General features: G+C 34.1%; 3 protein-coding genes and 1 long non-coding RNA gene across 6 annotated transcripts; 3 read left to right on the forward strand and 1 right to left on the reverse strand.

Moving 5' to 3' along the window:
* Nucleotides 173–1,925, reverse strand: LOC104726113 (two-pore potassium channel 1-like). 2 transcript variants are annotated; one of them, XM_019232478.1, is made up of 3 exons: nucleotides 1,768–1,925; nucleotides 612–1,422; nucleotides 173–522 (listed from the first exon to the last, which is right to left on the reverse strand). In XM_019232478.1, exons 2-3 carry the CDS (start codon nucleotides 1,373–1,375, stop codon nucleotides 369–371), a joined length of 918 nt encoding a protein of 305 aa, XP_019088023.1. In that variant the 5' UTR covers nucleotides 1,376–1,422; nucleotides 1,768–1,925; the 3' UTR covers nucleotides 173–368. The 2 variants fall into 2 exon arrangements, with proteins under 2 accessions (XP_019088023.1, XP_010443205.1); XM_010444903.2 differs by having other exon boundaries at nucleotides 612–1,521; nucleotides 1,768–1,923.
* Nucleotides 3,703–4,482, forward strand: LOC104726114. Its single transcript, XM_010444904.2, has one exon. The coding sequence runs from the start codon at nucleotides 3,959–3,961 to the stop codon at nucleotides 4,433–4,435; it is 477 nt and encodes a 158-aa protein (XP_010443206.1). The 5' UTR covers nucleotides 3,703–3,958; the 3' UTR covers nucleotides 4,436–4,482.
* Nucleotides 7,336–12,439, forward strand: LOC104726116 (glutamic acid-rich protein). Of its 2 annotated transcripts, none has more exons than XM_010444905.2 (12): nucleotides 7,336–7,568; nucleotides 8,279–9,477; nucleotides 9,561–9,594; nucleotides 9,889–9,971; nucleotides 10,093–10,152; nucleotides 10,236–10,346; nucleotides 10,504–10,584; nucleotides 10,664–10,738; nucleotides 10,911–11,427; nucleotides 11,624–11,724; nucleotides 11,810–11,840; nucleotides 11,950–12,439. In XM_010444905.2, exons 2-12 carry the CDS (start codon nucleotides 8,326–8,328, stop codon nucleotides 12,141–12,143), a joined length of 2,439 nt encoding a protein of 812 aa, XP_010443207.1. In that variant the 5' UTR covers nucleotides 7,336–7,568; nucleotides 8,279–8,325; the 3' UTR covers nucleotides 12,144–12,439. The 2 variants fall into 2 exon arrangements, with proteins under 2 accessions (XP_010443207.1, XP_010443208.1); XM_010444906.2 differs by having other exon boundaries at nucleotides 7,483–7,612.
* On the forward strand, nucleotides 13,570–13,933 carry LOC104726115. The gene is made up of 3 exons (XR_758010.1): nucleotides 13,570–13,635; nucleotides 13,721–13,751; nucleotides 13,861–13,933. It is a non-coding gene; the product is annotated as an uncharacterized LOC104726115 (long non-coding RNA).

A 13,967-nucleotide genomic window follows, 5' to 3' on the forward strand; every position in this document is an offset into this window, starting at 1 on the left:
GGGGGGGGGGGGGAATTGATGATGGTGTGTGTGTGTTCGATGCGAATCGGATCGGATCGGATCCGATTTGATTATTAGCAATTGGCACGGCGGAGAAGGAGAGATGCTTTAAGGCGTTTTTTTTTTGTAATTTACATCAATGGACGCTATTCAGTCACGTGTCACTTACTCATTCGTGGAATTTTATTGTTATATATTTTTGTATCTCTTTAATTAAAACACACACACAATATACCAAAAGGTCCAAAACAATAATATCTTCTCTTCACTGTCTTTGCTTATCGTGTTGTGTGCAGTATAGCTCAACAAAGTTTATGATTCGTCTTTCGCAACATAAAATTTTGCTAACAACGCTTAACCTTTTGAATCTAAGACGTCGTCTGAGCTTGAACAATGTCAGAAGTTGTTAGAGTTCCCGAATCATCGTAGTCGAGTGACTCGAACTCTTCCATTATCCCAGATATATCTTCCTCATCAATCTTTCCCATTTCCTTCAGTTTATATAGAATAAACTCTGCAGCTCTGCAACACACAAAAAGACAAACATAAGAAGAAGAAGAAAAAGAAGGAGACAGAAGAGATCGATAATATGTCTCTGTCTGATGTCTTACCCGACGACTCCATCTTCATCTAGATCAGCTGCTTCAAGATCATCGTTTGTGATTCTTCTTGTCAAAACCCACTTCACTAACTCCCTCTGTTTGGTTTCTGTATTTAGCTCAGCCAGGTAGAGGAAAAACTGAGCCAAACAAATGGTACTCGTCAAGATCCAAAACACAGCAAAAAGGCGTCCGGTACCCGAGCTAAAGCTCTTGTCGCCATACCCCAATGTCGTAACCGTGGAACAGACGCAGTAGAAAGCTGCGATAACCGGCATTTTCTCAACCATTACAAGGAAAACCGTACCAGCAAAGAAGAGGACTACAAGGACAAGACATGTAGCATAGCATTTGTATCTCAACTTGTTAGCATGCTGCTCTTTGAGAATGTCTGTCTGAACGAGCAAGGCCTCTTGTTTCTCCACTAGATAATCAGCTGCTCGACTTAGAAGACGACTAACGAGAACCATCCCAGAGAAGACAAAGGCACAAGCAAGTAGCATTGAGGCAGAACTATTAGGGACAAGGTCACCGTATCCAACGGTTGTCATCGTGACTATACAGAAATAGACAGCATCTATCACAGCATTGGTCTTATCTCCTGAGATCTGGTCTCTAACGAGGTAGAAACAGAGAGTACCAATGGTTAAGTATAAAGCCAAGAACATCATCACTCGCGTGAGGTTCGGGTTTAGATCACGAAAGTGACTAAACATTGGGATTTTACTCCGATGTGTAGCTTCAGGTTCGTCGGTTTTAACATCATCACTGTACATACAATCACCACGAGGAGCGCTTCTAGAGCGACGCAATCTTCTTTTTCCTGAAGAAGAAGTTTTTGAGTTTTGGTTGAAATCTTGAGCCATGGTTTCTAACTTGTCAGTCGGTAAAAACGGCGTACGAGCTGAATCGTTCGACATTTCTACAGTTAAACCAAGTAACTATAATTAAGATCTATAGATCAATCAGAAATCTCTTGTCAATTCACAGAACTAGAAACCATAGGAGCTATATCGATTGTCAGATTAGGATATAACTTTTTAAAGTATCCATGAATCAGAGCAAATCTTTAAAAATAGATAATACAAAAAACTTAATTACAAACCAAAAGTGACATCGTAATTAGACGGACACAGAGTCCGAAACTAAAGGAAGATGGAAGACATACCCAGAATTTTTAAGATCGAACTCGGAACAAGCTGTGTGGTCTGATCTCGCAGTTGTTCTTCATTTGATGATGTTCACACAATCACACAGTCCTCCTGTGCTTACTTCTCTAGTTTTTGTTTTTTTCCCTCTGCTTATGAATATCGTTATCGTTGTAAAAATGTTATTTTTCTCCATTATAGAAGAAATTTATTATTTCTTTACACTTACGACCACAAGTAGTATAGGTCAAATAACCGACATGCGCTCGTCATCCTTAATAATATAAGTTTTGTTTTGTTAATGTCATTTTCCATTCCTGAGGTGATAAATATTAAATAATACTCCTTTTGTTTTAACATTCAGGACTACATAAAATACTTTTCTTTTTTTTTCTAACAAACAATTATTTAATATTAAATTAAAATAATCAAATTAAATAATTTAGAGAAAACAAGAGAATATAATGGACATTATTGTTCTCTCAGTCAATTTTGATTAAAGTGGAGTATTTAAGACTTGCATCTGTATTTAAAACTGATTTTTTTTAAAAAAAAATTAAGTATAAACTATAATTCCTTGCTGAAATTTTCAATGTAGAAGGCATTTAATTGTAAAATTAATAACTTAAAGGCATAATGGCATAATGGATTTAAGAGATCCATTAGAGCAGCATGGTGCATGTATATAGTACCCTCAACTATTATCCAATTCACTTCAAACCCATCCACTAATTTTGTATGGATTAAAACCATCAACGAAACTTTTTTGGTGTAAAATCTTAGATCATGATTGTCGTTTAATTAGTGAGATGTTGTGAAACAAAAAAACTATATGTGCTTGGTGTTGTAAGAAATACAACAAGGGTTTGGTTTTGTTTTATTGCATGTTCTCTTGTGTGTTTCATATTTTAACAAATGCATTAGGCCATATATCATTTTGTAATTAGAAGATATATATGTATATGCATTCGCTACAGTCTACAAGCATATATACAATATGACTTTTATGATATATAGGCAATCAAATCACTTTTATGATATATAGGGAAGCACAGGAACAACTATAGAAGAAAAACTCTTTAAATAGGAAAACATTATATTTAACACTATAATAGATTAATTGGCAATTTATTTATTTCTTTAGTCAAAGTAGCTTTTCATCTGATATGATTTTTTTTTTTTTTTGGACAAACATCTAATATGATTTTCTTAGATAATTTTTTTTGTTAGTAAATGATCATGAACCATTGAAAACAACCGCAACATTGTCTGATGGGGTCTTTCATGAAACAAAGGTAGGTTCCCTAACTTCTTAAACCAAACAGAGGAACCAAATAATAATAATCATTTCATGTGTTGAATATTTTCAGCCACCTAGAATATCAAATCGATAATCCTAGTTGACAACCAAAAAAAACGACAAACTTATGAAGGGGGTAACTTCTAGAGAAAGATTAAACATATAATTATCAATTCAATTAAATTCCACATTGAATTGAAATAATAATATATAAAAACATGCATCGATGTACGACGGATTAGTTTTAAATTAAAGCTCATAAACTAAGAAAAAAATGTTACTCACAATCAAAAATCAAATAAACTGAACCGAACCTAATACACAGTACTTCTCTCACACTCGACTGGTTCGGTTTTCTGTATGAATTTGGCTGAACTACATACATAGTGTATCGTTTATGATGTTGGATGTTGTGAGTCATCCATCGTTTATTCTGTTTCTGATAGGTTAAGAAATCTTCTTAAAAGATCATTATAAGTACCGATTTAATAAACAATCGTCCTTAATTAGTGGGCTTCACATGGATTTTACCAAATTCCAACGCTTTTTTTATACTAGATTTTTCAAATACGTACATACAAAAACCAATGCTTTCCCTTTTCTCGAAAAAAATAGTTTTGCAGGTGTAATTATGTAAAGAGTGAGAAGAAAACAAATAAAGCTTTCTGTGTTTGGTTCCTCTGACTTTTATGATTTCTCTCTCTCTCTCTCAGACTTGTCTGAAACTTTTCAAGAACTCAGATTCGTCTTTTATAATCTACTCCTCTTAAATCAAGATCCAAAACAGAGCGAAGTTTTGGTTTGATAAAGATTCATCATAACTCAAACACCAATGGATAACGAGACAATCTCGACTTCTCTTTAAAAAACTCTGTTTTGTTTTGTTTCAACTTTTAAATAAAGTTTCCAAAATGGTGGAAAAATCTGATGATGAAAAGCATTTTTCTTGGTGTTGCTTGCTTTTACAGCTGTCATTGCTGTTCTTTCTTGTAACCCTTATTGCATCTTTAGCTTTCCTTTGTTTCTTAAGCTCTCATGGATTCTCCACCTCTCTCCTTATAACCATGTCTATCTTGTTCGTCTCCACTTCTGTTTTCTTTCTAAGATCTTTTAAGAAAAAGACAAGACGATGTTTTGTTGAGAGATCCCAAGAAGAAGGCTATGATGATGAGTATGAGGATGAAGATAGTCTCATTGAGATTGCTCTTGTGAGTGAAGAAGCAGAGACTTTAGAGGCAATGAGAAACATTAATCGAAGTCGAGAGAGACTTAGTAGGATTGGTGATGATGATGATGATCAAGAAGATGAGATTGATGATGTGAATATGGAAGAAGATAATCTTATTGAGATTGATATCTCCATTGGGTCTATTAAAAGACGAATGTAATCTAATTCAATAGATCTCATAATCACACCATCGTTTCCGGTGTTTTATTTTCCATTTTCAAATGTACAAAGGCAATCCAACATTTTTTTTAGTGCATTAGTGTTCTATATTTGGTGATCAGGGTTTAGGGTTTTAGGATACTAATGCTAATTAACTGTGGTAATTATTTTACATTAAGATTGTGCTAACAGGTGTAAATGTGTAATAGATTCTTGCAAGGTTTTATAAGAGTTTAAGTTTGGTCCACATTTTGTGTTGTCAGTGAGTCGTGCCATGTGTGTGTGATTCGGATATTTGTGAAATATGGATTTTAATATGTTTATGGAGACAATGAAGCAAAAGAAAAGACTCTCCGCACACTCTCCAAACTCCGCTAACTTCTCTTCTATACGACTATACCTAGATTCTCGATCGTTCTGCGAGACAATGATGTATTTCTCTTCTTCTTTGAGATTAATTTGCTACTTAATACTGAATGAATTTATAAAAATATTATTTCAAGATAGTAACATGATAAATTCATTATTCATCCACTACACCCTTTTACTTCCTTGCTCTTGATTCATTTACTCTTACCTTCATCATGCACTTTGTTGTCACTCTACATCATTTCTAATCTCATCTGTCATACCTACGGGCTACGGTAGGTAAAGGTAACCTGCAAATATAGCAATCATCTACAATACTACTAATCTGAATTTTGTTTGTAAATTTGAGAGTTTGTTTGATATTGTAAATCGAAACAATCATGAAAAAGAGAAGATAATGAAGCCGATTAACAAGAAAGTTGGTCATTATGTCGGTTAATCAGAAGATGTTAGAAAAAAAAACGAAAGCACCAACGTGAACATATATATTAGAAGTGTTGTAGCTTAAACTTATTCCTACCTTATCTCTAAGATTTTAAGTGAGATTCACGGTTGATGATATATATATTTTTTAACTTAGGGTATGTTTTTTTTTTTGCTGTGAATGTTGGGGAGATGTTAGGTAGTTTTTAGACTATAGTTTTTAGTTTTTTGATTTTGTAATTTGCAAAATAAAATTAAAAAGAAATGGAATTTTTTTTAGAAAAGTTTCGTAGAAGAAATCTCCCATTGAAATTGGATTTTGGATTTTGTTATGAAGGTAAGGGGTCATACATTTTTTTATGCGAGAACCACTTTTCTTACTAGCATCATATATAAAGCCTTTATAGAAAGAATCACAATATTTCATTTTTCTTAATTTTTTTTAGCTAAATACATAAGTAATAAAATATCAAAAGGATAACTTAACTATTTTTTTTTTATTACTATTTCTATTATTTTACCATTACTTATATCTAAAAGGAAATAAATCTTGTCATTTCGTAAAAGATAGTAAACAACAAAACCAGTTCCATTACCAAAATGTAAAACACACTAATAAATATAGAAAAATTGTCAAATAAAGTATGATTACTTTACATTATCAATTATCGATTATAATTTTATTGGGTTAGTCTTAAATATCGATTTTAATTTTTAAGATTAATTAATAAAATATTAGCGTTATCACCAAAATTAAAACACAATATTATGGTGAAAATATCAAACATAGTACAAATAAAAATCACTTTATATTAAATATCAGTCCTAACTTTATTGAAATTATATATATATATATATTTAAACAAATAATAAATATATTTGTTTACGGATTCCACTCGTGTTCAACAAACAACCCCAAATACATACCATATTCTGGTTTTGGAGAGATGATGAGCCTTGTTTCAGATCTGTTTGTCAAAAATGAGAATTACATCTCTTCGAAACTGGCGATTGAGAATTCTACTATTCATGTTTATAATGTGCCTACATGTTGAGACAAATGATCATCCATGGTCGAAAACCCTAAACACTTCAGTTAATTTTCATTAAAAATGCAATTTTTGCTTCATTATGTATATTTATTCTAACTTTGTTTATTTTTTCTGTGCATAAATGATGCATACTAAAATTAATGTTATTATTTATCGATGCGGAAGATAAACTGCAAAATATAATATTATTGAATTACTTTTTTATTATGAAATATTGATCAGAATTTTTAAAAAACTATATATATATCTAAGTAATCTCAAATAAAGTCATATTCTTTACAAACAGTTCGAGTTACAAAGTTAACCTTATCATCAAAATGTAAAACATATATAATACTATATTGTACATAGAAAAAAACTGTTAAACACACTAAGACTAAGTATTGGAAATTACTTTGTATTAAATATCTATCATAAATTCATTAAAATAATTTATTTTATCTGATAAGGATAATTTTGACTAGAAAAAAGATTTTAGTTTCCATAAATAGTAAATATCCAGATTAATTTCATATTACACGTAGATAATCCGTTAAACACGGACTTAAAAAAGTATTATTCAGTATTAAATATCGATTGTAACTCCCTTAAAAATTATATATGATTAATAAGAATGTCATAAATAAACTTTTGTATTTTCTACTACTAATAAATATTAAAATTTAATTCCATCATCAAATGTTTTTTTTAAAAAAGGATTGCAAGTAAGAAAAAACTGTCAAACATTATTATGAGTAAAAATTACTTAACATAATTAATATAATATCGATCATGACTTTTAATCTTTTATTTAGATAGATCTCTCTAATCTTTATAATTTATAGGAATATCATAAAGATTTTTTTTTTTTTTTTGTATTTTCTACTACTAATAAATATTAAAATTTAATTCCATCATCAAATTAAAAAAAAAAGTATTGGAAGTAGGAGAAAACTGTCAAACTTATGACTGAAAAAGTAAAAATTACTTTATAAAATAATTAATTATCATGACTTTTATTTAGATCTCTCTAATCTTAATAACCAAGGATAATCTCAAATAAACAGTACCGGAGGTTGGGGTTTATCTAGCGTCACCGATCCACGAGAGTATCGAACACGAAATCTGAACCGTTCAACATATCCGACGTGGCAATTAACTGTATTTAAAATCCGGTTTTGCGTCCGATTCCCTTATAGAAATCGGAGCGTTGGTCTCTTCTTTTTTATTCTGATTCGAACAAAAAAAAATAAAAATAATAAAAAAGCTCAGTGCTTTGAGAGCCTTTGGATAGAGAGAGAGCAGAGCGAGGTGAGATTCCAAAGTCTCCTCCTTTTCGATTCTCTTTGAACACTGTGAGCTTGTTTTGTTTGTTTTTGCTGTTTAATCTTTCGTTTATATTCGCATGTAGGGGTTTTTTTTTTTGTTTTGTTTTGGTTGTTGTCTTGCTCCTTGAAGCCGCGGTTTTTAGGGTTTGTGTTTTGCGTTCTTTTTGATTTGTGGATTTTGTGTTAGTTTAGTTGAGAAACATACGAATTTTGAGGTTCTAGAGGGGATAATCTTTATGAGCTCGTTGATTCTTCTTGAGTTACACATCGTGGTTGGTTGTGGTTTGGATCTAAATCTATGTTTTTTTCTTCCCAGAAAGTTCACAAATTGAGGAAATTTTTTGGTTATCCTTCTTTTTAGATTTGGACTGAATCATTAAGAATGTCTATATTCATTAAAAATTGGATCTTTTTTTCTCATTCAATTCCTCTTGTTAGAGCCTGTTGAAGTTTTATTTAATTGTATTGTAGAGAGATGGGATGCACTGTTTGCTATGAGTTTGTTCCTTCTTTGAATTCTCTTATTATTCTCGCACATTCAGTTTCTTCTTTGCTGTGGAACTTGTTTTGGGTTATGTAACCCTTCTTTGGTATGACTTTTGTTTCATGAATGTCTGAAATTGTGTCAACAGATATTACACCGTCTGTCCCGTATTGTGTAAGTCTTTAACACTAAGCTTGTATTTTCCACAGCGTTCTGGTGTTTCTGGCTTTAAGATCTACTGAACACTGGGTTAGCAATGGGGGAAGAAGATACAAAATTCACTGTGGAGCCAACAGCAAATGGGACTAATTCTCTTCAGAAGACATCAGATGCAATCAGTGGAAAAGAAGTGCAGGAGAAAGCTAGTGGCAAGGAAACACAGGAAGATAAGAAAGCTGAGGATACTGGACCCCAGAAAATGGAGATAGATGATGAGATTAAGCAACATGAAGGAAAAAGTGAGACGGAAGATAAAGAGGTGGTTACAGAAAAAGAAGAGAAAGCTGAGACTGAAAAATCAGAAGAGAAAGATGTCAACGGAGACAAGGAACCAGTGGAGACGGCTAAAAGGGACGAAGACAAGGGACAACCAGAAGCTGATAAAATGGATGAAGACACAGATGACAAGAAGTTGAAAGCTGATTATGGTGTTTCTGGAGGTGCCACTGAGGAAGATATTGTGATGAAGGAAAATGTGGAGACTGATGACAAGAAAGATATAAAAGACAACGAAAATCAAAAGATGAAGATAGATACAACAGAAGGAGACCAAGAGAAAACTGAGAAAGAATCAAAGGAGGAGAAACTAGAAGGAAGGCAAGTGAATGGAAACGAACAAGGGAATAAGGGAGACATCAAAGAGGAAGAAAAGCTGGTCAGTGGAGACAAGGGGGACGATGTCGATGAGGATGAAAAGGTGGATAATGTGGATGAAAATAACACAAATGAGGCATCGAAGGAAAATAATGAGGGGAAAGAGGAGGAAACAAATAAAGGAGAGGAAGTGAAGGAAGCAAACAAAGAAGAGGAAGTGGAGGCAGACACTGAAGTCGATGTGCCAAACGTGGAAGACAAAAAAACAGAGAGTAAGGACGAGAATGAAGATGAAAATGAAGATAAAGAGGATGAGAAGGAAGATGGAAAAGAAGAGAGCATGGATGATAAGGAAGATGAAAAAGAAGAGAGTAATGATGATAAGGAAGACAAAATTGAAGATATCAAGAAGTCTAACAAGCGAGGGAAAGGGAAGACTGAGAAAAATCGTGGAAAGACAAAGAGTGAGGAAGAAACGAAGGACATAGAACCTAGGACTCCTTTCTCTGATCGCCCTGTTCGTGAGCGAAAATCTGTTGAAAGGCTTGTTGCAGTAATTGATAAAGATTCTTCAAGGGAATTTCATGTTGAAAAGGTTTGCAAATAGTTTCCTTTGTTTGGTTTGTATGTTGTGTTTTATTGTTAGATCTGATTATAATTTGCTTTTGGACAATACAGGGAAAAGGGACACCTCTCAAAGATATCCCCAATGGTATGTTCATATTCTAAATATGTATCTTTAAAGTTCCTCTCAGCCTAATTTAGTTGTGTTAAACAGTCTTTTCAGCTTTAGCTTCTCTAAGGATTTGCTTGAGCACATAGTCCTTTTACTATTACTGGAGTGCTCTTTCTGACTGCTTAGGCTTGATTTTCTTATATCTAGATTTTTGTTTTTTTCTGGCTTTGTCACTCCTCTTTTTGTGAAATGTTTTTCTTTTGGTTTTAGTGGCTAGATTTTCTCCTCTGCACTTGATATGAAGTTGATAACTTGTATTTTTCTCTGCAGTTGCTTACAAGATATCAAGGAAGAAGTCTGATGAAGTTTTCAAGCAGCTACACCAAATTCTCTTCGGTGGGAGGAGAGGAAAAGTGAGCATCTCTTTCATATTTAGCCACTCCATTAGATATTTAAAGTTTTTGTGGTATCCTTAAAATTACAGAGAGTCTGCTAATCATGTTTATATGTGGCTCGATTTTCTTGCTTTGACAGGCTACTCAGGTCAAGACGAACATATTGCGCTTTTCTGGTTACAAATGGCAAGGAGATGAGGTATGCGAGACAACACATTAATATTGTTCTACATAAGCTCTTGTCATATTTCTTACATAATTTTCTCAAATGATATTTGGCAGGAAAAGGCAAAATTGAAAGTAAAAGAGAAGCTTGACAAAAACAACAAAGAAAAATTGGTGGAGTTTTGTGAAATATTTGACATATCAGTTGCTAAGGCTACAGCAAAGAAGGTTATTATGGATACTCATTTCATTTCTAAGTTTCGTTTTTTGGAGCTTCTTTTACTGTCATGATTGAATGAGCATCATGTTAGTGGTCAATTCCTCTTTATTTTTCCCATGTAATCAACTTGGCAACTGACTGTTTGGTGCTTTTCCTCCAATGTAGGAAGACATTGTTACGAAGCTGTTTGAGTTTGTGGAGAAACCTCATGCGACAAGTGATGTTCTTCTTAATGAGAAAGACAAGGTTACTTTGGTGTTGAAACCCTTTCTGAGCCTAAAAATTTATTCTGCATACTAAAACTTTTTTTTTTCCTACTGAAAAGGGTGTGAAGCGCAAAAGAACTCCTAAAAAAAGTTCACCTGCAGCTGGAAACTCATCTTACAAACGATCAGCAAAGGTATCAGGCAATAGCTTAAAACTGGAGGTTTAAATCCTTGTGTTAGAAACTGTGGACTGTGGAGAGAATGTTTGTATTGGTTGATGCATGTGTAGCTGTTTTTCATTTCCCTGTGTTCTTGTGTCTAGTCCAAGTACCTGAAATCTGATTAGTTTTTTTGTGTTCTTTACAGAGCCAAAAAAAGACCGAGGAAGCAACAAGGACGAAGAAAAAGAGTTTACCTCATTCTGATGATGAGTCTGAAGAAGAGAAAGAGGAAGAAGAAGAAGAAGAAGAAGAAGAAGAGAAAGAGCAGGAGGTAGAGGAGGAAGATGAAGTTAATGAAGAGGAGGAGAATGAAAATGGGATTCCTGATAAATCTGAGGACGAGGCGCCTCAGCCTTCTGAAAGTGAGGACAAAGTTGAATCTGAGGAGTCAGAGGAAGAAACTCAAAAGAAGAAACGTGGTTCTAGGACTCCATCTAAGAAGAAAGAAACATCAGGGAAATCGAGAAGCAAGAAAACTGCAGTCCCTACGGAATCCAGTCCACCAAAGAAAGCTACTCAGAAGCGCTCTGCAGGTAAAAGGAAAAAGAGTGATGACGACAGTGATACAAGTCCAAAGGCATCCTCAAAGAGGAAGAAGACTGAGAAACCGGCGAAGGAGCAGTCCTCGGCGCCTTCAAAATCTGCATCAAAAGAGAAACCAGGTTTGGTCATACCATGCTTTTCTAAATCTCTCTCATTATTAATAAAGCATATATGAGTACATGATTAGTCAGAAGCTTGAGAAATCTTAATGCTTGGTCTTATACTGCAGAAGTTAAACCGATATTTCACAGCCTCTTAGTTTTTGTCTGACACTGTTTTATCCCGTGTTTGTCATTATTTTTTATCTGCTAATAGGCAAAAGAGGTGGAAAAGGGAAAGACAAAACCAAGGAGCCTAGTGATGAAGAGTTGAAAAATGCAATTATTGATATCTTGAAAGGGGTCGACTTCAACACGGTGAGGATTTTAAACCATGAAATTATAGTAATTGAGTTTAGAAGTTAGATAGATATCTAACTACTGCTTTATCATGTTCTGACAGGCTACATTCACTGACATCCTCAAGCGACTTGGTAAATAGCAGATGGGATTGTTTCCTGGCAGTTGTTTTCTTCACTGATGGTCTTGCTTATTCTTGCTGGTTTGTTTGATTAAAGTGCATTGTTTTCACCTGTCTTTCAGATAAAAAGTTCAAAATCGATCTCACCTCAAGAAAATCATCTATTAAGCTGATGATCCAAGATGAGCTCAAAAAGCTAGCAGAAGAGGCCGATGATGAGGAAGGAGAAGAAGAGGATGCTGAGAATGAGGAAGAAGAAGAGAAAGTGAAAGAGAAAGCTGGAGGATCTGGTGGTGCAGAGGAGGTTAAAGCCTGATCACAAAGCACATAAATCTAGTCTAGCTGCTATTTTAATCGTCAAGGGGTCTCTCTCCTCCATTGCCTATCTTCAGCATTAGGCAAATATATCAGAGAATGTAATATGTTGGTTGTTTTTTGGTCTTGAATTGTCGTTTTTTTTAATATAACTTATGTGGTAGAGTCGGAGAGAGGAAGACCAGAAGTTAGATGTTATCAGATAAGCAGCTTTGTTTGTGTATACAATTAAACATAAGCGCCTTTAGGATTTATGGCCCATTTAAACACCCTTTTGATTTTTGGGTTCCTTTTGAAGACATTTGTTCAAACTTCCCTCGCTCCTTTAATCTTGCTTTGATTAAAGAGTAAGGGAGGCCATTGATGTTGATATTAATAATTTCTTCAATCAAACTAAACCAAGCTCGAGTACGCAAACTTGAGATAGATTGCCTAGAAAGAAGGGTCCCAAAAGGATAATTTAGCCAAACAAACATGAACATAACGAGAGCATGCATACTCGAAGGAAACCTATTCTAATGAAATCGAGCAATATCTAAAGAGCACAACAGAACAAGGAATAACCAACTTGGCCAGTGCTAATGAAGAAAATAGAATCTGTATGTCATTGATGAAGATGTGTTAATAGCTACACAAACTTCCACACAAAAAAACATGAACATGGAGAAATCTGACTTTCTATTATGTACAAGGAGCCAGATTTCCTCTACAACAACACAAAAGAATGATCTACTACATCACTTTTGGAAATCACAAAAACACAATCCCAAAGGATGCACATCTCTGATGATCCTAAGGCAGATGAAGGGCTTACAATATGATACATACAATACAGCCCAAATGGCTAAAACATGGAGAAACAAGATCAGTAACACTGGCCAGGCTAACTATTTTGGCTGTAACTAATACAACTACAGAACAACAAATTCAGAAACAGTTAAAATAAGAACATCTAAACACAAATGGATGGAAACCCGAAAGGCCAAAACATCACCACAACACACTGGTCTTTAGAAGTTTCACATAACAATGGCAAAAGGTAAGGTGTCTAATAACTTAAAGAAGGCAAACGTTTGCCAAGTTTCTTTCCACTTCTAGGTAACTAAGCTGAGTTGAAGAAGAGATTTCACCAGTGAGAGACTTCTTTCTCTGACAAGAGTCTGCCTTTCCCTGAGGTCTTCTTTCTTCATCCTTTTCTTCCTTTTCTTCCATTATAGTTTTGCAGGAGCTCTCAAAAGTCAATCTACCCATAACGTTTATACATATAAGAAGACAACAGAAACCTTAGTCAGCAAAGAGAAGGGAAAAAGTATAAATCATTGATCTACTTGAGTACACATTACACAGTTTAGACAATGAGACAACAATATGTCCTTCAAGACAGCTAACTATTAGTCAGAAAAACTTAAAGCAAAACATCAAAAAGAATNCCTAGTGATGAAGAGTTGAAAAATGCAATTATTGATATCTTGAAAGGGGTCGACTTCAACACGGTGAGGATTTTAAACCATGAAATTATAGTAATTGAGTTTAGAAGTTAGATAGATATCTAACTACTGCTTTATCATGTTCTGACAGGCTACATTCACTGACATCCTCAAGCGACTTGGTAAATAGCAGATGGGATTGTTTCCTGGCAGTTGTTTTCTTCACTGATGGTCTTGCTTATTCTTGCTGGTTTGTTTGATTAAAGTGCATTGTTTTCACCTGTCTTTCAGATAAAAAGTTCAAAATCGATCTCACCTCAAGAAAATCATCTATTAAGCTGATGATCCAAGATGAGCTCAAAAAGCTAGCAGAAGAGGCCGATGATGAGGAAGGAGAA

This window comes from Camelina sativa, chromosome 11 (genome assembly GCF_000633955.1).
Source record: "Camelina sativa cultivar DH55 chromosome 11, Cs, whole genome shotgun sequence".
Taxonomy (NCBI): Eukaryota; Viridiplantae; Streptophyta; class Magnoliopsida; order Brassicales; family Brassicaceae; genus Camelina; species Camelina sativa.

What these genes read in the sequence shown, in the direction of transcription:
- LOC104726116 (XM_010444905.2), top strand. Translation starts at nt 8,326, where the DNA reads ATGGGGGAAGAAGATACAAAATTCACTGTGGAGCCAACAGCAAATGGG. An exon ending in TCGGTGGGAGGAGAGGAAAA is followed by an intron (nt 9,972 to 10,092) that starts GTGAGCATCTCT and finishes TTGCTTTGACAG; the next exon opens with GCTACTCAGGTCAAGACGAA. An exon ending in TGACATCCTCAAGCGACTTG is followed by an intron (nt 11,841 to 11,949) that starts GTAAATAGCAGA and finishes CCTGTCTTTCAG; the next exon opens with ATAAAAAGTTCAAAATCGAT.
- LOC104726114 (XM_010444904.2), top strand. Translation starts at nt 3,959, where the DNA reads ATGGTGGAAAAATCTGATGATGAAAAGCATTTTTCTTGGTGTTGCTTG.
- LOC104726113 (XM_010444903.2), bottom strand. Translation starts at nt 1,519, where the DNA reads ATGTCGAACGATTCAGCTCGTACGCCGTTTTTACCGACTGACAAGTTA. An exon ending in GATGAAGATGGAGTCGTCGG is followed by an intron (nt 523 to 611) that starts GTAAGACATCAG and finishes TGTGTGTTGCAG; the next exon opens with AGCTGCAGAGTTTATTCTAT.